Consider the following 20,056-nt stretch of genomic DNA (forward strand, 5'->3'; position numbering starts at 1 on the left):
TACCAGAGCGAAAGATAAAAGATAGCAGTCACTGACAGAAACTTAGAGCAATCACCATTGGTAAGATCAGTCCTAAGACAACATGATCCCACTGAATATAATTGAAGTTCTAATTTATCTCTAATCCAAGAGACAAGTAATACAATAAGAACTGAGTTATAGCAGCTCCCTATCATCATCTTCCCTAGGTCAAAGGTGCTTTAATTTTATTTCTGAGACCCTGTCAGCTATATGACGTAGCAAATAGCTCTACTGGTTCATGGCCCCTTTATTCCATTTTCCCTTGCTATCACATGTTCTATTACATTTAAGAGTAAATATATCAGAGAAAGAATTATGTCAGCATTAAAAAAATAATTGCTAGCTATTCTACTCCTCAATTAAAAATACGAAGGCTATAGTACACAGAGTGTGCAGACTGCACTAAGGTCATTATTTCTGGTATTTTTTTTTAAAGATTTATTTATTTATTTATACGAGAACCGGGGTACAAGCCAGATGCACAGAAGGGTGAAAGGATTCACCAGAGACAGAGCGGGAACAGAACAGGCAGAGAGATGAAATACACTGCTGAGGGGAGCAGCGGGCGAGACAGGAGAGCTCCGCTGCAGAGGCTGCGGACAGCTTCACAGTGCAGCGCTCAACCTTACCTGCGCCACCAGAGAGGCCCATTATTTCTGGTATTTTTAAGAGAAGTCCTGGTTAATCCAAAAGGATCTTCTCAACTGTAAGCAAGATTTTCTTTTAACCTCTGTCTCATGAACCCCATAATAGAAAGCACTCATATCTCTAATATTATTTAACAACTTACTTTTCATTGGACAAATTAGATAATGTTGACTGTAGGTAATGGTTTTTATCTAACGCCCTTCCCAACCCCTGTCAGTCTTGAAGATAAATCCTCTGCCCTTCTTTGCTTGAAAATCTACAGACCACATTACCTAGACTCTACAGTTCTGATTTTAAGGTTGGCTTCAGGATGTGGGAGATAACAGCAGAAAATCAGAAGATGGGAGAAATGAAGTATTTATTCTCCCCACGCTCTTGCTTTACCCTGATTCTGGCAGTGGTCTATGTTCTATATTTCCTCTTCCTTAACTCTATGCTTTCTTTAAACTGTAGTAACAAGATTTGTTTCTTCCTGTCCTTTCAGACTAGGGGCAAGGGCTTATCACTGCTGTTAATCAATGGGTGATTTTAGTGCCCTTTATTTACTGCTCCCCTCAACCTTACCCACAGATCTATCAGTAGTCCCTTTCATTAAACTCTCTTCATTTAATAAATCAACAAAATATCCTATATATGTAACAATGGAATATATTCAATTTTAAAAAATAATGAAATTCTGAAAAATTCCACATGAATAAAACTTGAGGACATTATGCTCAGTAAAATATGCTAGCCGCAAAACATCAAATATTATGTGAGGTATCTAGACAGAAAGTAGGATAGTGTTTACTAGGAGGGTGAGTATATTGGAGAGTGGGTACAAAGTTTTAGTCTACGATGAAGAAAGGTTCTGGAAATGGAGTATTCTGGTGGCATAACAATGTGACGGTGCAAACATCACTGAACTGTATATTGAGAAATGGTTAGAATGGCAAATTTTGCTATTGTCACACATAAAACTCTCTTAAATCTTTTGAATATGATGCTTTCCTGTTAAGACCCTTGCTCTGATACATTGATTGACCATAAATTTAAACAAAAATTAAAATACATACCAAGCTTTTATCCACATTGGCGCTACTTCTATTATCATTAGGATTTGCTGAAGTTAAGTATCTGGGAGGAAAAAAGTTTTTAAAACTTTGAACATTCAATAACTTTTAAGTTATTCAATCTTTAATATATAATAACTAGTAAGAAATATTAAATGATTTTTTCCAATCTTATACTGTTTTTTTTTTTAAATTGAGTGTGGTTTATAATTTTCACTTTAGAAACATAATAGAGAAATGATACATAAAACCACTGTTTAGGTGTGAAGCAGCAAAACTTGGGACTCTTAAGTATTACAGAGTTCTCTGAATTCAGTATAAAATTAGAATAACATATAAAGACAAGTTGTTAGTGATCTTTAAAGGTCTTCTTCATACATTTTATGAGATTATCAAACAGATTTTATTGAAAAATTCTAAGCTATCAAATGTTATATAAAGGGACTGCTACTGTACTGCTGCTGCTTCTGCTACTATCTCTATCTTGCTACAATTACCATTATTACTATTACAGTCACAACTAAATCACAACCACAGTTACCACCTTGGCTAATCAGTAGAGCTCTCTCAAAAAGATATCAAAAGCTATACAGTATGTTTCACAGCTATTATGGAGAAACTACTAATGTACCAGATATTCAAAGTGAAAAACAGAAGCTAATCAAGTGTTCTTTAAGTACTTTTAAACAAATAACAGTGCTCTAATAGAAACAAAAATGTTGCTTCCTGTGTTATTCTTGGAAAATTATTCAGATTAATTAGAGAATCTAGTAGTCAGAAGATAGTAATAGGGGTTATGTAGCAGTTTTGTAGAGAAGAGATCGATTAACAAATGACAAATCCTGATGTGATGCCATTTAATCACACTGATTGTTAATGTGTCAAAGAATGCAATATGTATTACATAATGTAAATAAAGACAAATACAACATGCCAGTGGAATATGAGTTAAAAAAGAAATCAGAGCATTTTATCTCTAAGAGATCTTCTAAATTTAGTATGCTATATAACTGAAGTTATAACTACAAAGTTAGTAATATATGGTTCTCTAAATGCAGAACTGCAATATAAGGAAACCACCTGAACACATCAATATTCAGCATACTTACCTACGATTGCTATAATATGTAAATCCTACAAAAGGCAGTTGATTGCCAACAAAAGCTTTAGGTATAGGGAAGGTTTCTTCATCTCCTTTATCTTCTTCCAAGTCATCAAAGTTACTTGTATCAATGTCACTACTTAAATCAGGTACAACTGGTGCTACAGCTGAATACAGAAGTAAAATTAGTTCACTTCAAATTTAATACAAAAATAAAGTGAAGCAAAAATTCCATACCAATTACTATTGGTTTTCATATACAAATAATTTGTGAACCACAAATTCCAAATGGGTTGAATCCCATTATAGTGAGTTTTACTGTCAATCAACTGGTATTGATCATTATGTAATTCTATGAAATGATTGTCCTCAAGGTCATTTAGATTATCATCTATTTTAATTTGAATATTATAAGTCAAGTATTTTAAGGTTTTATAATACATCGTAGCATAAAATATGCAACAGTAATTAGGACTACAGAAATTTTTCAGAAGCCATACTTTAAAATCGATCCATTTCAAATACAGCATTTTATTCACTAATCAGCTCTACAGAAGACTAGAAAGGTTGGTTATTAGTGTTCTGGATACAATTAATAATTTGTTACTGGACTGTATTTCCAAATAATAAAAATAGAATATAAATGATGACCATATTACCCCCTAGTATAATATTAAATCATGAGGAGCACAGTATTTTGAATTACATTTTTAGACAAATTACCTCTTCTGAATTGTATGGATGATTAAGGAACAATTCACTAAAGTATTTGTGAAGTGGTTGTTAGGGAAAGAGGGCAGGGATACCAAACATGGACAGAGAATCAAGAGTTATAAACCTGATGGGGAGCAAGGTTCATATATACTAACTATAAAGTCACATATGCAATGTTCAAATCTTCGTAACACAGAAAATGCTATATAAAACAAATGCTACCAATATTTCTTTTGAAGTTTGAATATGCTAGAGTATATCTCTAAAAATATATTTTTGAAAAATGTTTTTTAAAAATACAAGTAACATAAACAACACAAAATATCATCAAAATATTGAATAATTGTTTTACACACAATCATCTCATTCATCTTAAGAAAGAAGATAAAGATGAGCAACAAAAAACAAAAACCTGATTTCAAAGATTTAAGTAACAGAATCATATTTCTATTGAATCATCTAGGTATTTCACGCAAAAAGAACTAATGTAGTGAATTTCAGATACATTGAACTACTTGATAGGAATAAAACAACATTCAACCCAAAGAAGCTGTAGTATTAAAAACAGTGAAAGAGAAAAGAGCTTTTCCATCATTCTCTTTTCTTAATGGCCTAGAGAATGGCCTGACTCAACAATTTTAGTTTTCTAGTAATAAATACTTATTTATAAAGCGACAGGAATAAAAGGGCATCTTCTCCTTGTGAGAAGTATATAAATCAATTATATTCTTGACATATATTTTACTTTAAAACAGTAAATCTGGAATTCAATACCCTTTCATGATTAAAAAGAAACCCCAGTCAACAAATGTAGAATTTCCTCAATATGATAAATGTTGGGAAAATAAATATACCCTAAGTCACATTTGGCAATGCTTGGGTGTATTTTTGGTTGTTACAAATGGGGGAAATGTTCTAATGGCATCTAGTAGTGGACAGAGAACAGAAATACCACTAAAAATACTCAACGTTCAGGGAAAACCAACCAAAAAAAAAAAAAAAAAAAGATTTACCTTCCAAAGGTCAAGATTGAGAAATCCTGCATTAAAATTATCATGCAAGTAAGATTTTAAAAGGCAGCAGAGCTAGTTTGGGTGCATATTCTTTTATAGCTTCTGATAAATTTAGTTTTTTTATATATGATACTATTGAAGAATAGTTTTTTTTCAATTAAAGTATTTTTAAACTTTATTAAACTTTTTAAATTTGGGGTAACAATAGGAACCCACTATCAGGTATCACCACTGTAGTGAACCCACCACCAAATCACCCATAGTCCATGACCATAATCCATTGTGCCTCCTTCAGTCTTTGTTTTCCCACACCCCTTACCCCTCTGTAAGTTTCAGTTCTATTGTCAGCTTTCAAGGGTTACTTTTTAAGCTTGTCTGTATCTGGCCCTTAGTTTGGTTCCTCTATATTGCAGATGTAAGTGACACCATCCAGTATTTATCTTTCTCCTTCTGATTTACTTCACTTAGCATTATCCCTTCTACTCCACATTTATCACCCCAATTACCAGGGATTTTATCTTTTGACTACTGAATAATATTCCATTGTATATATACATCATATCTTCTTGATCAAATCATCTCTTTTTGGGCCCTTAGGCTTTTGCCGTAAGTTGGCTATTGTAAACAACACTGCAAAAAACATGGGATACAAGTCTCCTTTTGAATTAGTACTATTGAATTTTTCAGATACATGCCTGTGTGGAATTACTAGGCCATATAGCAGATCCATCTGTAATCTTTTGAGACACCTCCATTCTGCTTTCCATAAGAGCTGGACCAGTCTGCATCTCCACCATCAGCAAAAGAGGATTCCCTTTATTCTATATCCTAAGCAGGGTTTGTTTTTTCTGATCTTTTCAATACGAGCCATTCTCACAGGTTGAGGAGGTATTTCATTGTGGTCTTGGTTTGCATTTCCCTGATAAGTGATGATGAACATTTTTTCATGTGTTTATATGCAATCTGATGTCTTCTTTGAAGAAGTGTCTCTTTATATCTTCTGCCCATTTTTTGATTGGGTTATTTGTTTTCTCTCTATTGCATTGTATGAGCGCCCTGTAGATCTCTGACTTAAGTCCCTTGTCATATATATAGTGTACAAATATTTTCTATTCAGTAGGTTGTTTTTTCATTTTGCAGTTTCTTTTGCTGTGCAGAAGCTTTTTTGTTTGATATAGTCTGAGTTGTTTATGTTCACTTATGTTTTCCTTGTTGGGGGGGATGAATTCCTGAAGACATCACTGAAGTTTAAGTAATGAAATGTTTTGCCTATGTCTTCTTCTATGTAGTTTATGGCTTGACGCCTTCCATGCAAGTCTTTTATCTGTTTTTGAGTTGATTTTTGCATATGGTTAGATAGAGTGGTCAAGTATAATTCTTTTGTATACAGCTGTTCAGTTTTTCCAATACCATTTAGTGAAGAAACTACTTTTGTTCCACTGTATGGTCTTGGCCCCTTTATCACAGACTAACGGGCTATATAGTTAGTGGATTAATTTCTGGGCTCTCAATTCTATTGCATTAGTCTGCATGCCTGTTTTTATTCTAGTACCAGGCTGTTTTAATTATTATTGCTTCATAATGTACTTTAAAGGGTGCATGCAGCCAGAGGCCTCACAAATTCCTGCAAGACTCCATCAGTGTCCACCCAAACTAGTGAGGCCCTGGACCAGTGCCAGAGGAGATGCCAGAGTAGTCATAAGCCTGTGACTTCTGGTGAGGCCCAACCAGCTGTTTGCACAAACAGGTGAGACTTCTGACCAGTGAAGGGGAAAAGAGTCATGCCTATACGAAGCCCCATCTACAGTATCTGGACCCCAAAGCAAATAATGGGGAGAAGGTAAAATCCAACAAATGACAACATGGGTCCTCAAGGAATAATATAAGACAGAGAAAGAACAAATATCCAGAACCCACCCAATTTCAAAGATTTGGAAAATATGTTCTTCCATCAAATACAGTAGTTAAAATTACCATGATAAATTTAAAAAAATGGGAGAAAAAACAGAGAAAAACAAAAGAATGTCCTTAGAAATAAAATCAATTAACTGAACACAGAAAATGAAGCTCTAAATAATATAAAAATGGAGTTTTAGGATTTTTTTTTTTTAAAGATTTATTTATTTATGCATACAGAACTGGGGCACATGCCAGAGATGCAGAGGGTGAGACGGTTCACCAGAGACAAAGCGGGGACAGAACAGGCCGATCAACTGAAACACACTGCTTAGGGGAACAGCGGGCGAGTCAGGAGAGGTCTGCTGTGCCATGTGGGCAGCTCCCTGGCCGGGGATTGAACTTGCGCTGCAGTAGCTGAGGAAAGCTCCACAGATTGCGTCCCAACCCCTTGCGCCACCAGGGAGGCCCGAGTTTTAGGATTTAAAGAGAAAAACAGAATATGACTAATTCAGGAGAAAGTCACAGAAGTAGAAAAGATAAATTGGGAGAATGAGTTACTGTTACCAATGATGCAAATGTACAAAGAAGCCAAGTAGAAAAGGAAAGAGAAACAAAGTGAAAAAATATGAAGAAACACTCCAAGAATTATTCAACTCCATGAAGAAAGGCAACACAAGAAAAATGGATACCAGACAGGAAAGAAAGAAACAGAAAATGTAATTCAAGAAATACAGGAAAACTACCCAAACCTAGAGAAGAGAATAAATGTACAAATCCAGGAAGCTAAAAGAACCCCAGCATACCTAAATAAAATGAGGCCAAAACTAAGATATATATTAATAAAACATCCAAGAATTCTGAACAAAGTATAAAAGAATATTGAAGCTGGCAGAGGGGAAGAAGTAGACTGTTAACCACAATCAGGTTAACATCAGACTTTTCTAAAGAAACACTATGAATGAAGAGAGAATGGAACAATGTGTTCCAAATACTTAATGATAAAAATTGCCAGCCAAGAAAACATTATACTGCAAATATGAGGGAGAAATAAAGGCATTTTCAGACATAGAAAAACTCAAGAAGTTTGCAAACACTAAACTACTTTTCCAAGGGAGGAACATATACACCTTTTCAAAGAGAAGAACATAAACAAAAATGTGAATAAGAAAATAGACTGACACATAAAAATTAAGAATAAAACATCAGCAACAGGCTATCACATGTCAATAGTCACTCTAAATCTAAGTAGACTGAACTCAGGAATTAAAAGACATAGAGTATCTAGTTGGATTAGGAAATAAAATCCAACCTTCTATTTCCGAAGTAAACTCTCAAAAGAAAGAAGGACAGCCACCCTTCAATCAGACAAAATATAATAGATTTCCAGTTTAAAAAGGTAACAATAGACAGGGGTGGACACTACATAATGATAAGGGAATGATATGTCAAGAAGACATAACATTCATCAACATATGCCCAACAAATGAAGGAGCACCAAAATACATTAGGCAGCTAAAGTAACTCATAAAACAGGCTGGAAAAAACACATCTGTGGGAGGAGACTTCAACACCCCACTCTCCACAATGGATAGATCAACAAGACAGAAAATAAACAGTGATACAATAGCTTTACACAGAATTGGACCACATGGACCCAGTAGACATTTACATAACACTGCACACCCAAAAGGCAGAATACAATTTTTTCTCAAGTGCACATGGGACAGTCTCTGGAATAGACCACATTATGGGTCACAAAACAGATATTAACAAATTCACGCAGACTGAAATTGTATCTAGCATCTTCTCAGACTATAAAGGTATCAAAATTGAAATCAACTGACCAAAAACGAAATAGGAGAAATAACAGATACTGCAAAAATTTAGAGGACAGTTAGAGACTACTATGGTATCTATATACTAACAAATTCAATAACCTAGAAGAGGTAGACAAATTCTTAGAACTGTAGCATTATTCAAGATGCATAGTGAAGAAATAGGAAACCTGAACATCTTTTTCTTGTCTAATTGTTTTAGCTGGGACTTCCAAATACTATTCAATACGTTGAATAGTAATGGTGCAAGTGGGCATCCTTGCTTGTAGCAGACCTGACTGGAAAAGCTTCCAGTTTTCCACCACTGAGAATATTAGATGTGAGTTTGCGGTAAGCGGCTTTTCTTAGGTTAAGACATGTTCCATTTATGCCCCATTTTTCAACATAAATGGATCTTGGGTCTTATGAAATGCTTTCTCAGCACTGATATGATCATATGATTTTAATCTTTATTTTTGTTGATGATGAATTACACTGATTTATTTTTGGAAATATGAACTACCCTTGTGTTCCTAGTATGAATCCCACTTGGTCACGGTGTATAATTCTGCTTTTTCCTCATTGACAGCTTCAATACTTTCTTTGTCTTGAACTCTTGGAAGTTTCACTACTGTATGCTCTGGTGTAGCTCTGACTTTGTTTGGACAACCCAGGGCTCTTTTAGCTTCCTAGATTTATACATTTACTCCCTTCTCTAGGTTTGAGAAGTTTTCTCCATTATTTCTTAAAATACATTTTCCGTTCCTTTCTCTCTCTCTCCCATCCTTCTTTTGTTTGTTTTTAACTAAACTGAAAATTTAGTACATGAGCTGACAGTGTTACCAGTGTTATCATTTTGTGTATTTCCCACCAACTATAGGTTACAAGAGTAATGGTAATATCTTATCTTAGTGAGATCAAGAATGGTAAAGCTTTGCAAGCATTACACTTAACATAATATTTGATAATGCTACTTTATATAATAAATGTTATGTTGCCCCAAATAAACTGCCAACAAATGTCAATTCCCTACATTTCTAATACTGGAAATCTTAAAAGGTACATGGTATTCCAGAAGATGAACAATTCTGGATTCAGAGAGACTATGACCATTATACTGACACTGTCATTTCCTAGCAGTGTGACCTGTAGCAAGTTTTTGTGAAAGATATTTCTCTGAACAATGGTGTGCAAAAGGCTTTTCATTTCTTCAGCATTCTATCTTTAATCTCTTGTCACTTCTTCACCTCTATTTCAAATGAGTGGAAAAAGTAATTTTACAATCTTAACACTTTTTGTCTCTAAATTAAGAGTAAGAAATTCATGGAAATTCTGCTAAAAATCAAACTAGTTTTTACCAGTTCCCACACCAAGGAACAGATGGTAAAGAGTGTCACTGCAATCTGTAGACATGTAAGTTGTAAAACAATCAAAAGGATTATTTACTAAAAAGTAAGCAAATCTGCCAAAGAAAATTGGAGAGTCTAAAGAAAAAAATACAAAGAATTGCGTTATATAATTTTTTTAAACTTAGGTCAGTGAGGTCAGCTCAGAATAAAAGCATTCTTGGTATTTTAGGGGTGGGAAGTAGAGAAGGGGTAAGAAGAGTGGTAAGAAAGAAAAGTTCTGCAGACTTCATTTTTTCCTTTTTAATAACCACAAAATAGGGGCTATTCGGATTTAAAAAAGATAGCAAAATGTTTATAAGTATGCTAAATATAAGCATACTACAACAAAACCACAGATGATAATACAGATTTTTAAGAGGTAGAAAGCAACAATAACCTAATAAAATCACCAAATATATTAATTCTTGAAATAAAATTTACATAAATGAAGTAATTCACTACCCTTTTCATCGATGTTATATAAGAGGTATAATCATATCATAAATTGTCATTGATTTAGACTCTCCAATTCTACGAGACTAAGAGTTCCACAAGGCAGCTTTCCTAGTGCTGTCCCTATTTGTGCCATAGTGGTGACCAGTCAGCACCATCTCTGCCCTGGCTCAACCTGCTTCACCCAGTGGAGTCTTTTTATTTATTTTTATATTTTTTCACTTTTCATAATTTATTTTATTTTATATATATTTTTACATCATTTTTCATTTTTGTACAATGCATGCATTTCATCTTGGTTATAGTCCCCATACAATCCCCCCCTTATTCTGACCCTAATTCCTCCCCCTCCCTCAGTGTGTCTCTGGTTTATAGTTGCTTGTTGATTTTGATTTTTACTTTATTATAATTAGTCTTTTTCCTGTCCCTTATTTAGGTCTTCTAAATTCCTGCTATGAGCGAGACCAACCGGTCTTTTTCTTTTTCTTTCTGGCTTATTTTGCTGAGCATGATCCCTTCCAGTGCAAATCCATGTTGCCGCAAATTGCATGAGTTTATCTTTTTGATTGCTGAGTAATATTCCACTGTGTATATGTACCACATCTTCTTGATCCAGTCATCTATTTTTGGGCATTTGGGCAGTGGAGTCTTTTTAAATAAAACTAGGGAGAGGATCAACACGGGGGGGGGGGGGGAGGAACGCTGCCAGTAAGTCCTTCCATTAAAAAAAAAAGTTACAGGGAGGAAAAGCAGCAGGTCCCTGCGAGAACCGGGACACAGAAGATAAACAGCGACTCTGTCAAAGTGCCAGAAGAGGAAAAGTGGCCATAAAAGAGGACTAGAAGGGATGAAAGCTCAGAAGCCTGCTGCCCTCCCCCACCCACAAAGCCGGCACACTCCGACCAACAGAAAGGAGGAAAAGGAAAAATAAAAAACAAAAACAACAACAAGAACACACTACAGGGCCTCCCCGGTGGCGCGGCGGTTGAGCGCTGGGTTGCGAAGTTGCCCGCGGCCTCTGCGGCGCCGGTTCGATCCCCGGCTGCTTCCCGGCCACCGGAGGAGGGTCCCGCATGGCACGCAGACCTCTCCTGCCGCCCGCTGCTCCCCTCAGCAGTGTACTTCGGTCCTTCTGCCTGCTCTGCTCCCCGCTCTGGCTCTGGTGAATTCTCTCACCCTCCCGCACTTCTGACTGTACCCAGAGCATGTATAAACAAACAAACAAATAAAGAAAGAAAGAAAACATGCCTCTATTAAAAAAAAAAAAAAAAAAGAACACACTACAGATCAAGCGGGACAATGAGTGGAAAGGAACTACAGCAGACACCGCACCACGCGGATGGGAACTGTGGAGAACCATGCAGGAATCGCCACTGCGGTGAGCTAACGGCTCTGGGCGCCGTTACAGGAAGAGAAGGACTCTGCAGAGAGACCTGCTAATAGCCCAAAGCCAGCCTTTAAGCTTGTGCGGAAAAGCATGCCCTCTGGAAAAGCATACGCAGATCACAGGTTCCCAGGTCCCCACATCCCCGAGACTAGGTTCGTGGGGAGACACTTGTGAACGGTCACTGAGGTGAATGACCCTCACTGAGTAGTCAAAAACCAGGCGCCTGGGCACAGGCGCGGGGTGCAAAAGGCGACATTCTGCGGACACTGAACTGGGCTACCATCCCCATCCTGGATCTGAGGGCTTCAGAACTGAGAACCGGGGCTCGAAATCCGGGGCCTGGGATTCCCCACGATGGTGGGGCATGGGACAGACATAGCTCCCCCATGCCACTAAGGGGCTCCACACCACCCCCACTCTATTCCCCAGAGACCCACAGGGAAAAACGCAGTTTTGGAAGGATACTAGATAAGTTCTCTGGTGCCACCTAGTGACCAGAACAAAATCACCAACTTCCTGATAGTTGGAAGCCAGGGATCCCAAAACCACCATGGTCAGGCTCTGAGAGAGGGTGGGGCATGCAAACTGGGGTAAGACGGGAAACAAGGTGTGGAGCAAGACCCCATTCTGGAACTGAGAGCCAAGCACAGGATCCTGGGTGTGGGACCCGCCTTAACAGTGGGCACAGCACAGGGTGACAGAAAGCTTTTTTTTTTTTAAAGATTTATTTATTTTTATTTATACAAGCACTGGGTACAGTCAGAAGCGCGGGAGAGTTGAGAGAATTCACCAGAGCCAGAGCGGGGAGCAGAGCAGGCAGAAGGACCGAGGTACACTGCTGAGGGGAGCAGCGGGCGGCAGGAGAGTTCTGGGCACCATGTGGGATCCTCCTCCGGTGGCTGGGGAGCAGCCAGGGATCGAACCGGCGCTGCAGAGGCTGCGGGCAGCCTCGCAACCCAGCGCTCAACTGCTGTGCCACCAGGGAGGCCCAACAGCAAGCATTTTGGATCTGATAGCCCTGGAACTGAGACCTAGAGCACAGAATTCAGGGCATGGGAGCCATACAGCTGCTGGCACAGCACTGGATGAGCATGGGGCAGACAAAGCACCCAGCTTGAACAAGAGTCCCTGTGTTGAGGTGTTCCCCTCCCCGCATCCGTTTCTCAGGGAACCACTGAGAAACAGCACAGGTCATCAAGTAAAGGTCTCTGGCGCCACCTAGGGACAAGAACAAAATCACCAGCTAGCTGATTCTCTGCTGTATCTGAGTAAATACAGAAGGAGGGAACTGTAAGGGACAGTGCCCAACAACACAGCATCAAGCCCTGGTGGGGTTTTGGCATACAGTGCTGGACTCGGTCTGGTAAACAGTTTCCAATACCACTGAAGGAGCACCCCAAATAGAAGCCCCTCAACACCAGTGGCACACCGTCACAACGCACAGAGCTAATTAGAAAGCAAACAGCAGGGAGAAGGAAAAATATAAATAACCAAGCAAGCCCGCAGGAGGACACACCACGCACCCACCCACCCACCCACCCACACACACACAGTCACCAGAGCTCAACAATGACATGGAAGAACTTCTTGGCCTGTCAAATAGAGAATTAACCCTTTGCACTCCGCTGTCCTCTCTCAGGAGACATCGGAATTCTAGCATATCACTCGGATGTCCCCTCTCAGGGGACATTGCAATTTATTAGTGATTACAGGGAATTAAGATTATTTCAACTCAACTTTTTGAGACATGCATGTTTCCCTGAAGTTTTAACTTGAAATGGCACAAGAAATTAAATAAAAATATCGTAAAATGGTTCGGAGTGCAAAGGGTTAATGATCATCATGATTAAAAAGTAGAAAGAAAATGAAAAGAAAAAAATGATTTGAGACAAATAATCACTGAAGAACGAAATTGAGACCTCAAGAAAGGAAATAAAAGAAATGCAGGAGATTAAAATACTACTAGAGGAGATAAAGAACTCTGCGAAAAGCAATGAAAACAAAATCGATGAAATGAAAGAATGGAGCAGTACTCTGAAAGATACAGAAATAAAAGGAGCCAAAAAAAAAAAAAAAGAGAAAGAAGTGCAAAGGGAGAAACATGAAGACATTCTTCGATATTAGACTCCATGAAGAGAAGAAATGTAAGAGTTACAGGCATTCCAGAAGGTGAGATGAGAGACAAAGGAACTGAGAAATTATTTGAGGCGATAATTGAAGAAAACTTCCCAAACATGAAAAAGGAGATGAATATAGACATACAGGAAGCAAGAAGAACATCCAATTACCACAATGAAAAGAAAACTACAGCAAGACTCATAATAGGAAAGCTTGCAAGAATCCAAGACAAGGAAAAAATAATGAAACGGGCAAGGGGGAAGAAACCGATAACTTATATGGGATAACCAATCAGGTTAACTTCAGACTTCTCTGAAGAAACACTACGGGCAAGAAGAGAATGAAGTAACATATTCAACAAACTTCAACACAGCAAATGACAACCAAGAATACCCTGCAAAGCTCTCCTTCCTCTATGAAGAAAAAATATGGATCTTCTCAGACAAACAGAAACTCCAAGAATTCATAACTAAATCCCCACTCCAAAAAATTCTACAAGAAGTCCTAAAGCCAAAACCAACAGAGGAATGAACAAGAACAGAATAAAGAAGGAATTAAATCACAAAGAAGACAAACAACATGGCAAATACAGATGCCAACATATCAATATTAACTCTAAATGTAAATGGATTAAAGTCATCAATAAAAAGAGAGTAACAGGCTGGATTAAAAAGCAAAATCCAACATTCTGCTGTATCCAGGAAATACATTTAACCACAAAAGATGAACACAGACTGAAAATAAAAGGTTGGAAAACAATCCTACAAGCAAATGGACCAAAAAAAGAAGGCAGGGACAGCTATACTTATATCAGATGAAACAGACTTCAAATTAAAAAAGGTAAAAAGAGACAAAGACAGACACTACATTATGATCAAGGGGACAATACACCAGGAAGAATAACACTTATCAACATATACTCACCAAATGAAGGAGCACCAAAATATTTTAGACATTTATTATCAGCTCTGAAAACAGACATTAAAGAAAATACATAGGGCCTCCCCTGGTGGCACATGTGGTTGAGTGCAGCGCTGTGAAGCTGTCCGCAGCCTCTGCAGAGCCAGTTCGATACCGGCAGGCCAGCGAGGGTCCCACATGGTGTGGCAGACCTCTCTTGTCGTGCCAGCTGCTCCCCTCAGCAGTGTATTTCGTCAGTCTACCTGTTCTGTTCCTTGCTCTGTCTCTGGTGAATCCTCTCACCCTCCCGCAAATCTGGCCTGTACCCCGGTTCTTGTATAAAAAAGAAAAAAAAGAACCTTAAAAAAAACATATATAGTGGGAGACTTCAACACCCCACTCTCACCAATGGACAGATCAATGAGATAAAAAATAAACAAAACACTAGAGCCCTAAATAAAGACATAGAACTCATGGACTTAACAGACATCTAGAGGATACTGCACCTAAAAAAATCTGAGTACAGGGCGGGAGGGGAGGGATTGGGGTCAGAATGGGGGGGGGGCTGCAATTGTATGGGGAATATAAAAATAAAATTTATTATTTAAAAAAAAAATCTGAGTACACATTTTTCTCAAGCGTGCACAGACCATTGTCCAGAATTGATCACATACTGGGCCACAACACAAACAACAGGTACTTGAAGACAAATCAACAGATATGTGAAGATCAAAATCATTCCAACTATTTTCTCTATTCATAAAGGCATCAAAACTAGAAATAAATCAAGAAAAGAAAACAAGTAACCCTCCCACTTCATGGAGATCGAAATCCACACTACTCGAAGACCACTGGACTAATGAGGCGATCAAAGAAGAAATTAAAAAATACTTTGAGTTGAACAACAAGAAGGACACCACTTTCCAGAATGTATGGGATGCAGCAAAAGCAGTACTAAGAGGAAAATATATAGCAAGAAACACGAACTCAAAGAAACAACCTATCACATCTTAAAGAACTAGAAAAAGAACAACAAAAAAACCCTGAAAGCCAGTAGAAGAAAGGAAATAATAAAAATCAAAGCAGAAATAAATGAAACGGAAATTAAAAAAACAATCCAAAAGATCAATGAAACCAAAAGCTGGTTCTTTGAAAAAATAAACAAAATAGACAAACCTCTAGCAAGGCTCACAAAGAAAAATGGAAGAAAACACATATAAATAGGATTATAAATGAAAGAGGAGAAATCACAACAGACTCAGGAGAAATCACAACAGACTCAGTAGAAATCAAAAGAATTATCAGAGATTTTTATGAACAGTTATATACAAACAAATTCAACAACCTAGAAGAGATGGACAAATTCCTAGAACAATATAATCATCCAAAGCTGGACAAAGAAGAAATAGAACAACTATACAGACCAATTACAAGCAGCGAAATTGAGGCAATAATCAAAACACTCCCCAAAAACAAAAGCCCAGGTCCAGATGGCTTCAAAAATGAATTCTACCAAGCATTCAGCAGTGTATTAGTGCCTATCCTACACAAACTCAAAAAATTGAAAAAGAAGGAATACTTCGAAATACATTCTACAAAGCCAACATTACACTAATACCAAAACCAAACAAAGACAGCACAAAAAAAGAAAATTACAGGCCAATCTCCCTAATGAACACTGATGCAAAAATCCTCAACAAAATCCTTGCCAACAGAATCCAACAATGCATCAAAGGGATAATACACCACAATCAAGTGAGATTCATCCCAGGGGCACAAGGATGGTTCAACATACGAAAACAGTGTAATCCAACACATCAACAAAAAGAAAAATAAAAGCCATATGATCATATCAACAGATGCTGAGAAAGCATTTGACAAAGTTCAACATCCATTTATGATGAAGGCCCTTGAAATTCTCAGGATAGAAGGAATATAACTTAACATGATAAAAGCCATATACGACAAACCCATCGCCAATATTATTTTCAATGGTGAAAAGCTGAAGGCCTTTCCTTTAAGATCAGGAACAGACAAGGATGTCCTCTCTCACCACTGCTCTTCAATATAATACTGCAGGTTCTAGCCAGGGCAATAAGACAAGAGAAAAACATACAAGGAATCCAAATAGGGAAAGAAGTAAAACTATCAATATTTGCATATGATAGGGTAATATAAGTAGAGAACCCTAAAAACCACAGAAAAAATACTAGAAATAATCAACCAGTTCACTAAAGTAGCAGGATACAAAATCAACACACAAAAATCAGTAGCCTTCCTATACACAATCAATCTGAAGAAGAAGGAATCAAGAAAAACCATCCCTTTTATAATTGAAACAAAAAAAAATCAAACACTTGGGAATAAACCTAACAAAAGAGGTGAAGACCTATACAAAGAAAATTATAAAACACTGTTAAAAGAAACTGAAGAAGGTAGGGAGGGGGGAGAGGAAGAATTAGGGTCAAAATAAGGGGGGGTGCAATTGTATGGGGAATATAACCAAAATGAAAATGCATACATTGTGCAAAAGTGAAAAATGATGTAAGAATTATATAAAATATTTTTTAAAAAAAAGAAACTGAAGGGCCTCCCCGGTGGCGCAGCGGTTGAGTACTGGGTTGTGGGGCTGCCCGCAGCCTCTGCAGCGCCGGTTCGATCCCTGGCTGCTCCCAGGCCACCGGAGGAGGGTCCCACATGGTGCGCAGACCTCTCCTGCCGCCCGCTGCTCCCCTCAGCAGTGTACTTCGGTCCTTCTGCCTGCTCTGCTCCCGGCTCTGTCTTTGGTGAATTCTCTCACCCTCCCGTGCTTCTGACTGTACCCAGTGCTTGCATAAATAAATGAATGAATGAATGAATGAATGAATAAAAATCTTTAAAAAAAAAAAAAAACTGAAGAAGACACAAAGAATGGAAAGACATTCCCTGCTCATGGATTGGAAGAATTAACATAATTAAAATGTCCATCCTACCAAAAGCAATACACAGATTCAACGCTATTCCAATAAAAATCTCAATGACATTCTTCAAAGAAATAGAACAAATACTGATGAAATTCATATGGAACCACAAAAAAAAAAAAAAAAAACCTAAAAAGAACCAGAAATAGCCAAAGTCCTACTGATGAAAACAAAGGAGAAAGGAGGTATCACAGTGAGGTATCACACTTCCAAACTTCAAGTTATACTACAAAGCCATAATAATTAAAACAATTTGGTACTAGAACAAAAACAGACACACAGACCAATGAAACCAAACAGAGAGCACAGAAATAAACCACACTTACATAGACAACTGATCTTTGACAACGAAGCAAAGAACATACAATGGAACACAGACAGTTTGTTCAATAAATGGTACTGGGAAAACTGGACCACCACATGCAAAAAAATGAAACTAGAACACTACCTCACACTGTGCACAAAAATCAACTCAAAATGGATAAGGGAACTGGACATAAGACCTGAAATCATAAAATATATAGAACAAAATATAGGTAAAACACTACACGACATACATCGCAATAACATCTTTAAAGACTCGTCACCCAAAGCAAAGATAGTCAAGGAAAAGATAAACACCTGGAATTACATCAAACTGAAAAGCTTCTGTACAGCAAAAAAGACATTAACCAAAAGAGAGAGATACCCCACTCATCAGGAAAAAAGATCTTTACACTCCATTCAACTAAGGGACTGAGCACAAAGATACACAAAGAATCCACATGACTCAACAAAAACAAAATAAACAATCCAGTCAAGAAATGGGAAGAAGAACTTAAAACACATTTCTCCAAACAGGAAACACAAATGGCCAACAGGTATATGAAAAAATGTTCAACATCCCTTATAATCAGGAAATGAATATCAAAACCACAAAGAGATACCACCTTACATCAGTAAGAATGGCACATATCAAAAATAAATAAATAAAATTTTAAAATTTTAAAAAAAGAAAAGAGAAAGCACATATCAAAAAAACAAGCAACTACAAATGTTGGAGAGGATGTGGTGAAAAAGGAACTCTCCTATATTGCTGGTGGGAGTGCAAACTGGTCTAACCACTATGGAAAGCTATATGACCCGGCAATTCCACTTCTAGGGATCTACACAAAGGACACAAAAACATTGATTCAAAAGACCACCTGTACCCCTATGTTTACTGCAGCACTATTTACAATAGATAAAACCTAGAAACAACCCAAATGCCCAAAAATAGATGACTGGATCCAGAAGATGTGGTGTATACGCACAATGGAATATTATTCAGCAATCAAAAAAGATAAACTCATGCCATTCCCAGCAATGTGGATGGAACTAGAAGGAATTATGCTCAGTGAAATAAGCCAGAAGGAAAAAGAAAAATATCGGATGGTTTCACTTATAGCAGGAATACAGGGGAACCAATAAGACATCAGTGTAAAAAATATTAACAGTACAAAACACAACAAAGCAAAAACAGACAATTATAAATCAGAGACATAATGCAGGAGAGGAGGTGGGAGAGGGTAGGGGGCAGAAGCACAGGGTACTGAGGTGATGGTACATGGGTGCATTGATAAAGGAAATTCTATGGGGGCTACACCTGAGGAGGTGAGGGGAAGCAATTATTGTTTAAAAATGGAAAAATGATGTAAAAAATTATTTAAACATTTTTTTAAAAAAGAGCAAGTAGGCCTGCAATCCAAAGCTCATTTCATGCATAATTGATAGCTCATAAGAAACTTTGTCAAATTAAAAAAAAAATCTAAAAAGACAAAAAAAAAAAAAAAAGAGTTCCACAAGGCAAAGAGCTTTTGCTGGTTTGATACCTGCTGTAGTTATTTGTACATTATTTTGAGAAAGAATTTAGAGCAATACAAGAGATACTTTATATTTTCTTCAGTCCCCTCTTAGATTCCAATCAGATTTATAATCATATTTGTATGTTTTCAGACTTTTTAAAACTTTACTAAGAGCATAACTTCAATAAAAAACAAAGCTTTTCATCAACTCACATCTCTCTTACAAGTTTCTCTTACAGAATGAAGACAAGAATGATGTCACAATTACATGAGGAGAATTGCCTTATTTCCCTGTTTAAACACAGTTAATAAATTTCCTCAAGGTTAAACTGCTCCTATCATTCTCTGTAGTAGGATAATTTCTTAATTTCCAAAAGAGTTTCTTATTTATGCTGTTTCCTTCTAGGTAATTTTATAGCTTAGTACAATATATTATACTTGGAGGCAATATAAAGGTGTTTTTTAAAAAATATATGATAGCTAGTATACTTCATTAATACTGGTAAATCTCCATGATCTATTTCTTCAAATTAAACAAAATTAGTAAAATTTCTCTCCAAAATTAACTCTCACTTTCTCAATGAGATAGGCAATCCTTAAGACAAATTCTGAATTTCAAAATACTTACTTTCTAACTCTACACAGCTGAATTCACTTTCATTATAACTATTCATTGCTATTGCTAAAGTTAGGGACTAATATTCATTATTCCTTTTCTGATGCTTGAAAAGGAGAAAAAATTCCCAAGATTTCAAAAAAGGAAA

General features: G+C 37.1%; 1 protein-coding gene across 1 annotated transcript in view; it reads right to left on the minus strand.

Moving 5' to 3' along the window:
* The window catches only part of ROCK1 (Rho associated coiled-coil containing protein kinase 1), a gene marked incomplete at both ends in the record, with an annotated part of 127,948 nt that overhangs the window by 50,056 nt on the left and 57,836 nt on the right, over positions 1-20,056 (minus strand). Inside the window, 2 exons of the mRNA XM_084252683.1 lie at positions 1,725-1,785; positions 2,831-2,990. Coding sequence (XP_084108809.1) covers positions 1,725-1,785; positions 2,831-2,990 — 221 coding nt within the window. The remainder of the gene's footprint in view (positions 1-1,724; positions 1,786-2,830; positions 2,991-20,056) is intronic.

Source organism: Talpa europaea (genome assembly GCF_964194135.1).
Source record: "Talpa europaea genome assembly, chromosome: 13".
In the NCBI taxonomy this organism is placed as follows: Eukaryota; Metazoa; Chordata; class Mammalia; order Eulipotyphla; family Talpidae; genus Talpa; species Talpa europaea.